The sequence below is a fragment of the Anneissia japonica genome, unplaced genomic scaffold (genome assembly GCF_011630105.1).
Source record: "Anneissia japonica isolate Jap-2015-1 unplaced genomic scaffold, ASM1163010v1 scaffold288016_len413324_cov198, whole genome shotgun sequence".
NCBI lineage: Eukaryota > Metazoa > Echinodermata > Crinoidea > Comatulida > Comatulidae > Anneissia > Anneissia japonica.
The window spans coordinates 390189-399240 of record NW_022739618.1 but is presented as its reverse complement, the minus strand read 5'-3'; the positions used below and the strand labels follow the sequence as shown (position 1 = coordinate 399240).

The 9052-nt window shown below is 32.9% G+C and overlaps 1 protein-coding gene across 1 annotated transcript; it reads left to right on the top strand.

The window, feature by feature from the left end:
* Nucleotides 1–3042: 3042 nt before the first annotated feature.
* Nucleotides 3043–8503, top strand: LOC117117956 (E3 ubiquitin-protein ligase RNF103-like). The gene is made up of 5 exons (XM_033262448.1): nt 3043–3096; nt 3466–3770; nt 5123–5262; nt 5721–5836; nt 6379–8503. The coding sequence occupies exons 2-5, from the start codon at nt 3536–3538 to the stop codon at nt 7973–7975; spliced, it is 2088 nt and encodes a 695-aa protein (XP_033118339.1). The 5' UTR covers nt 3043–3096; nt 3466–3535; the 3' UTR covers nt 7976–8503.
* The last annotated feature ends 549 nt before the right edge of the window (nt 8504–9052 follow it).

The window sequence follows — 9052 nt, the reverse complement described above, 5'->3', positions numbered from 1 at the left end:
GAAAAGTAACTACACACGTGGAAGGTTACAAACCTACTTTGGAAAGGTGAAAAATTAAAGACCCTAGTGTTGTCTAAATTAACATATATAATGCTTCAATAATTGAAGTTCCATGATCCAGAGAATCATTTTTAAAGTAAACATATTAACATACGATTTTTTATGGAACGGAAAAAGAGAAAAATTAAAAGTAAAAAAAAATCGGTAATCTGAAATTTAGAATGGCATAAATATGCCTGATTTCTCATTACACACAAAGGCCCTCAAAATTAACTTGGCAAGAAATGTATTTATTTTATTTATTAGGCCTATTCTATACTATATTTTAAGAGGGCAACTCTAGCATAAAGCTGACTAGAAGAGGTTCTCTGTGTACAGTACGATATACAATACAAGGCCACCTAAATTATCTGATAAGTATTAGTTTCAGTGACAAATAATAGTTATGATAGCCGTCACCAAACCAAATTAAGGGATTCTGATCAGATGATTAATGACCGGTGCTGTCAGCAGTATACAGAAACTGGGCATTTATAGGTAGAATCGGTTGAAGAAAGTACATGAAACAAACAAGAAAAAATAAGTAACACCGGCAGATTTTAAATTTGGTACGAAGAACAACAAATTTAAGAGACGATTAATATCAAGTCTCATTGGGCCAAAAAACCGATAAAAGTACGGCGGTGCAAGATTGTAAGAGGCTTATAAGCAGGACAACTAAGCTGAAAAAAAAATACGGGAAACGTTAAAGTAGGTTGAGCGAGGAAAAAAGTGAAGATGGTTTAGTTATTCATTCCCTCTGTCTCTCTCTTCTGGCTGACCCTAACCTTGTATATTGTTTTTTTTTTTTTTTTTTTTTTTTTTTTTTTTTTTTTTATACTTTGGTTTTTTTTTTTTAAATCTTTTTTTCTGCTTTATTTTTTATATAAGATTTCTGTTCAGGCACCTTATCTTTTACCTCTTTCTGTTCAACAATCTTCAAATTTAAACTCATTTAAAACTAATTTGAAAATTTGTTTGTTTACATAATCGCCTTAATTGGGTTAATTGTTTACTGCGCCTTTGATAATGTTTTTGAATTGGCGCGTTATACATTTTTGCATATTATTATTATTATATATGTATATCCAGAATTATTATTATTATTATTATTATTATTATTATTATTATTATATATTGTAATAATTTCTTTTCAATTGTGACTTGGTTTTTATTATTATATCATTTTAATTTCTTTGTTTATCTATTTATATTTCCTTCGTTACTTGTTTTATGTATTGGGGTCCCTAATTATCAGTTCCGGCTAGATGGACCAACCTCGTAAAATATTGTTGAAATAAAATAAATTAATAAATAAATTCAAGTAAATTTCAAGGAAAGGTGATTTTGCTGTGATCTGCTGGTGCAATAATGGTACAGACATGGTAAGAGTAATTAATAACCTGTCAAATTAATGGTCTTTTGTATCTCATCGATGTCCAAACTATTATGCCTAATTATAATAGCCTATGATATAAACGTTTTGAACAATTTTCGCCGACAAATCTCTCTTAACTTTTTCGACGGGGGAGGGGGATGCCTCCCAGACTTGTATTCTCCCGTAGCGCTGCCACTGATTGATTCCAAAAGAATGGATTGTTATAATTAAGAAACCTAACCATGATGTACGCATGATTACGGATGACTCTGTAAACATAATTAATACATTGGAGTGATTTTCGGCTAAAGAAATGAAAGAACGAAAAAATAGAAAATATGCACAGTTAAATTGTAAATTATTTAAAAAATTGTTCCTACAAACTTACAATTAATTTAGTTACAACTGAAAAATAGTAACAGATGCAACATTTTGCAATGAAATTGATGACGAAAAACACGTTTTTTTTTAATGCAAACATAATGAAATTCTATGGAAAAATACAGTAGTAGTTGTGGTTCAAAAATTAAAAAATGACAAAAAATCATAAAAAGTAATTTTGAAATTAATTTTAACAAATTATGGAATTTAAAAATTGTCTTATACCCTGATTTTACTGGATAATGATAATAAAACACGAAATATAGTTTAACCATGTTTAATTTCACGCCATCATGTCGGAATTCAATATTTCGATATTACTATTATGTCATCATTCCTGATGATATGATATTTGGAGTAAGTATTATACTATCTTATATGAGATTAATTAGTGTACCTTTCGGTCCATGTTTAATTTTCATGTGTATATATTGTTATATTTATATTTATTATTATATCAGTCAAATGTACGGTCTTGCTTATTCTAGTGTTGTTTTCGATTTTTACTGTTTGCTAGTTTAGCAGAATAAATCTCGTATATACTGGTATGTATTATGTATGACGACAATAAATGAATCTTGAATCTTTTTGGAAGTGTTTCTTTCATTTTCGCTGTACGATAATGAGTAAACTTTTTTAAAATACATTAATATATTTGATTTGATTTGATTTGAGTATATACGTACTGTATCCATTTTCCACAAAAATATATATATATGTATACACACACACACACACACACACACACACACCCACACACACACACACACATATATCCCCTCAAAAACCCTTCTCAACAATAAACAACAATAAACGTCGAATAAATACGGTATCTATGGAATTGGCGTTGATTTTCCAAATAAAAAGTCACATTTTGCGTCTTTATTATTCTATATACTTTCAATGGATATTCTTAAAGCAAAGGTATTCATAAATTCTCTATAAACAATCCATATAAAGATAATAGAACTTTCACTAAAATTTCCCTTAAGAATTCTATAGTATAGGAGTGTTGTATTTATTTTCTACAATATAATACTGGCAGTTTTCACAAATTTCATATTTAATATACGGTATATTGTAATGTGATGTTATGGCAAACTAAAAACTTTGCAAAAATTAATTATTTGTGCAGTTTGCGATACAGCAAGTCCTCACCATGTTTTCAACCCCTATCTAAAAATGGATTATTCCTTTTCGCGCCTTGTGTATTGTAAACAAACAACAGCGCTTTAGGTGTCAATGTTTTACTTCCGCTGATGTGTCAATCAAGGTCTTTAAACGACCCATTTCATACGGTGAGCATTTTCCATTATTTTACTAGACCAAGGCCTAGTTTTGAAAAGAAAGTTTATGTTTAATCGATTGTCGAATGTTGGTTAAATGTGTATATGTTGTAAATGTAGCTTATAAACGCTCGTTAATAGTAGTATGACTAAGAACTCACTCAACTCAGTCAGTTCATGGCTAGACTCAGCCTGGTGGTGGGATGGTATTCTGTCTAGACTACGTAGTAAGTGGTCTTACAGCTACATTTTGTACTGTTCCAATAAATAAACTGCTAACCTACGTGGTCCATATCAGCTTTATTAATACTAGGGGTCACCCACTTATATTATTGACAATTGTTTGAAATATATTTTTAAAAATTATTTTCCCTTGAACAGATTGAATATGCAAGAGTAGGTGACTTTAAAGTGTAAAGCTGGAAAATTAAAGAAGACAAGGAAAGTAGCCATGCCTGGTCTACTTCTTAAACTCTTGCTACTTCTGTTGTACCTGATATTGCTGTTCGTAGTATTCCGACTCTGCGAACTAGCTGTGTGGTATGAAGCAGGGTTTGTGGCAAGCCAACTCGTCGACCCTGTGTCACTCAGCGTTCGCAAGCTAAAGAACCTACTGGATGCAAGGGGTGTTAACTATGAGGGTATGGTGGAGAAAAAAGAGCTCTCCCAATTAGTTGACCAATCAGGTATTAAGATTATGAAGTATGCTTACTTTATTTATATGATTAACGATTATGATAAATTGTAATTACAGATTTTCTGAATAATATACTGACAGGACCACACTGGTGTATAATATACATCGGTGTTCGTCATTGATCTGCAAGCTATTAGGTGTTCTTTATTTATCTATGGATTTATTTATTTAAATAGAAATATTGTAATAGTAAATGAAATTTGTACGCAAAACAAGGTATATGAATTGTGATTCTTAAAATGGTGTAGAATTTTAATTCATAATGGTAAGATGAATACTAAAATGACAAAAATGTAAATGATTAATAAATAGTAAATATGTTGTCACTTGCATCACAAACTAACAAAATGAAAGTACATTAGATCAAAAATAACCTGGTTAGGCCCTATAAAAAAAATTACTAGTTTATCACCCTCGCACGCATGCCTTCTATGGTACTGGAAAAAAAAAAATTTGTGAAAAAATTTTGTTTTGAAATTTTATTTATTTATTTTTTTCATTTATTTTATTAAATAGTATGCAAGATATTGTTTGCATTATCTAAATCATGTTTTACTTTGAATATCAATGCACCAGCAAACAACCCAAGGGTAATGTTTGGCTTTAGCAAAATAAAAAAAGCCTACCTCCCTCATCACTCTTCCTGCCCAGATAGGGTGATAAACTAATAATATTTTTTATAGGGCCCAATGTCAAGCAATTTTATATTCTTTACCACACAAAAAGTCTGTAATGACAACAGTGCATATTTTAACAGGTTTTTTTTTGTTTTCACAAACTAACACAATCTATTTTCATTTTTTAGTTTGTGATGTGAGCGATGATATGTCATTATTTTCTTTTTCCTGTTTAAACTATTGTGTTGTAGCCTATTGATGGTACATAGAGTACAACAGTCATATTACACCAGGTGGCGCTCTTAGTTGTCAACCAGACGTTGGTTACCGTTCATTACGCCTGAATGACTTCATAATCTTAATGGTTTAGGAATAGGCATTGTAAAACCTAATAATTTAATATCAAAATGTACTAAAAACTCAAAAGCTTGCATTATATTATCAAACACACATTTAATCATTAATTAAAATTTACAAAGAAAAACTAAGATATACCATCTTAATAATTACATTAGAAATTGAGATCAATGGTTTGTCAGTGGAGCAAATGGCTTCTGGTTAAACGCATTTTGTGTCACCAATAGCAACGGAGTAGTAACACTTGGTATCATGACGTAACACTGTAGTACTCTGTACTGATAATTTGCAAGTGTTTGTGTGGATGAAAGGCTACCATAAATGATATTAATGTAGTACTGTATTTTCAATGGTTTGCATCTTACAGGCGATGTTCTTGATGGAGAACTGATGATGGCAGAAGAAGAGGAAGATGAAGAATCAGAAGATGATTCTACTTTGTTTAGTTCCAGAGGACACTTCTATGAAGAAGTGGAAGATAAGAAGGACAGTGTATGGCTCATTCAGGTGAAAATTATTATCAATAAAATTATTATTATTAGAACAGTATTATTATATACTGTATTTATTCGAATAGATGCCCGAGGGTGCCAGAAAATTTTGGCAGTGCTACCAAGAAAAAAAGTTAATTTCAAGCCCTGCTGGAGTAGAACATTAATATAATGTTTTTCTTAATGATGTTGCTCCATTAGATTTGTTTACAATCATTTAGGGGGCATTTATTCAAGGAAAAATATATATTCGAGGGAGGCGTATATTCGAAATGAGGCTCTAGATCAGGTATTAATTTTTGAGGGAAGTGTTTATTCTAAGTGGGACATTATTTGAATAAATACGGTAATTATTATATAATTTATTATTCTTATTTTGAGTTTTCTTATTGACAATTTCATATTTTTAAATTTTCGTTTTTCTTTTAATGAATATTGTCATAAAAATAATTATTATTGTTTGTATTTTACAAGGTTAAACCTCTAGGTCATCACAGTTTACTGTATCCAGCGTCATGGAAAGCCATTAAAAAAAAGGTGTCTCATTTTGGAATACGTACTGGAACTTTTGACTGTAATTCAGATTCAAGGTGAGGGCAATGCATTAGAATCATTGTTGTAACCTGACTTCTATATTTCCTCATGAGACACATCGAATACTTGGGGATTAGATTCATCACTAGTCACTAAGTGCAAGCTTGGTTGTCTAGTGGTTATGACACCAGTTTGGTTATGTTGAGGTTGTGGGTTCAATTCTCACCAGAAATTTTTTTCAAAAGTATTTGGGAAAGTGCAGAGTATTCAGCACAATAACATATCAGGTAGGGCAATAACATCACTTCTACGATATTTTTTTATGCAAACACATCGAATTACCATTTGCAGTACCCACTGCTACATGGGGAGCGGATTCAACACTAGTCAATTAGTGCAAGTTAGAGGTTGTGGGTTCCATTCCCACCCAAACCATTTGCAAATTTTTTCGAAAGTATGTTGGGAACGTACCAAATATTCGGTATGATAACGCTTCAGGTAAGGCCAAACATCACTCTTAATAACTAATATAATAATGTTAATCTAGGTATTATCTATTTATTTACCGTTTGTACATATTTTACTTGTTTCCTTTTAGTTTCTGTTCAATGAAACAGTGGATTAAGCCAAGCATCCTTCTGGCAATGCCGCAGGGAGAAACGTACAAAGACCATGTTACGATGTTTCATTACTATAAACCGGGCCAGCCCGCATACATACTGGACTGGATAAACAACCATCTAAAGACAAAAATTACAATACTATCCAATCAAGATGCTGCACAGGAATGGATGGAAACGGCAAAAAGCCGTCCAAATCACTTTCCCATACGTGTCGCATATTATTCGAACATTGACCAACTACCGCTGTTTTACTCCTTACTCAGTGTAAAATTCACAGGAAGAATAAAGTTTGCGTTCATATCGACCGATCCAATGGAATTTTCCACAACAAAAAGGTCTCAGAAAGATATTTTGAAAGTCCCGTCTATATTAATTACAACACCAGAAGATACCTTACATTATAGTAAACGCCCGGGCGAATATTTATCATATGCAAGACTTGTGCTTTACTTGAAAACATTATCTCCCGAAGTTAATGATGTGTTTATTTTGAGTTTATTGTTTGTGAATGTACTCTGTGTTTTTGAATTCTTTGTAACGCAGGGTGGGATTTTGAAACGATCTTTTTACTTAACATGGACAATTGGAAAATCAAATGTTAGTTTTCTAGCATTTTGGTTACCGTTTCTTGGAATGTTGCAACTATCAGTACTTGAACCCTTTTGGAATTTTGCCAATAAAATCCTTCGCAAGTTCCTAATATCGAATATAATGTGTTATATACGCAGCGATGTTCTTGTTTACTCCAACAACACCAAATTTCTCTTGTTAACATTCCTGACATATTGCTGCATTATCGGTTTAATTGAAAAATATCGTAAGAGGACAACAACAGTCCAACAGGAATCAAATACTGCATGGCTACGTGGAGTTCTCCGGCATTACTACATGTTCCTTATTAGGCCTTCATCAAATTTATACCGCCCTCGACTAAACAGAGCGCATATGGAGGAAGGCTTGGATTTGCTGATTGATCGTCTTGCTGTACCAGATTTCTGGCTACATCCAGTAATTCCAACAGATTATATTTCAAATCTTCAAACATGGAAATACTGCAGTTCAAAAGAAAAGGATTATGAACAATCATTTGATAAGCTATGTGGGTCATGTGATTCTCAAGAACAAGTGAATGCCGAGTGTTCTTGTGTTGAAACTTCAAAAAAATCATCTGGTGATGATTCACTTGCTCTTTGTGATGTTCCCGACTCAGGAGTTCAAGATGAAGATCTGCTGCCCTCAATGAGAGTCAGTGAAATACAGCAGGTGGATGATGTAGATCAGCAGCTGAATGCAGATACTTGTGAAACGATAAATTCTCAAGAAGGCCATGATTTTCAATCTAATGCGGCCAACAAGGAAAACGAATTACCCAATAACCTTGTGTCCACAGATTGCGCCATATGTCTCGAGGTTTATTGCCACGGGGTGGTTATTTGCGGGTTGCCATGTGGCCATTCATATCACCATGGTTGCATTGTAACATGGCTGAGAGGTGGCAACCATCGCTGCCCCACCTGTCGATGGCCAGCTTATAAAGCTAAAGGTTGCAAGTTATTGAAATACCAAGAATAGATGTGTATTTTGTGAGAGGTCATCAAAAAATTATATTCCAACTACAGTAATTTTGAATTTGTTCATGGGATTAATATGTCTCATGTAATTATTAAATAATATAAAATGATGATACAAAATTTAACATGATTTTAAACAGCAGAATGTTTTAAAAACATACACCATATTATATACCTAAACTATACTGAGAAAGGCAAAAGGTGTGAAAATGAAAAAATGTTTAGTTTAGAAATGTTATGCATTTTTGTTTTATTCTTGGTGATTCTTTTGGGTTAGCAAGCCTATGCAATTTCAGCATATAAAAACAGAATTGAGATTGTACTTATGTGTGGATGTAAACAAACACCAGTAAAGTTTATAAATTATCCATCAGCTATTTTTTTTAAAATTAATTTTATATTTAATTTTATTATAGAGAACAGATGGTATTTACAGTTTATATTAAACTTTATTTTATCCAAACATTGTTGAAAATCATGAACAGCTTAATAAGAGCATCAAATAATAAATTGCAGAAAAATAAAAATTGTTGACTAAATATTTGTATTCTTTTACTGGCTACCAATCACAGTAAAAATAGTGGGTGCTTTTGATCTGTATCTAAAATTAGTCATGGTTTTATGCATAGCTCGTCATAAAGCGAAGCATAACAGTGCCGGTGCTAATGGGGTGGGACGGTGCTAATGGGGTGGGGGTCAGGGAACACTTGAAAAAGCAGTTCACAGTCTGAAAGTGTCTTTTTCGGGAATTTACTGGTGCTGTTCTTGCTACAATTACAATCATAATGTGGTTAGCCCACAATCAACTTCTCATAGGGAATCTCTGGTACCACCACTGAGGCATACCATATAAATAAACTGTATATCAGACGGGGGCGGCGCCAGAATCCCCCATCGGTCTGGTCAAGCCCTCTCATCGGCCAAAGCTTGTCGGGCAGTCGGACCAAAAAAAAAAAAAGCCCTACTTTTCCAGTACTGTACTGCCTACGCCAAACCACCCTCAGATAACGCTGCGTGCTATAGTTACACTTATAAATACTTGGACACCCATAAATATTTGGGCCCCCAGTCGGACATT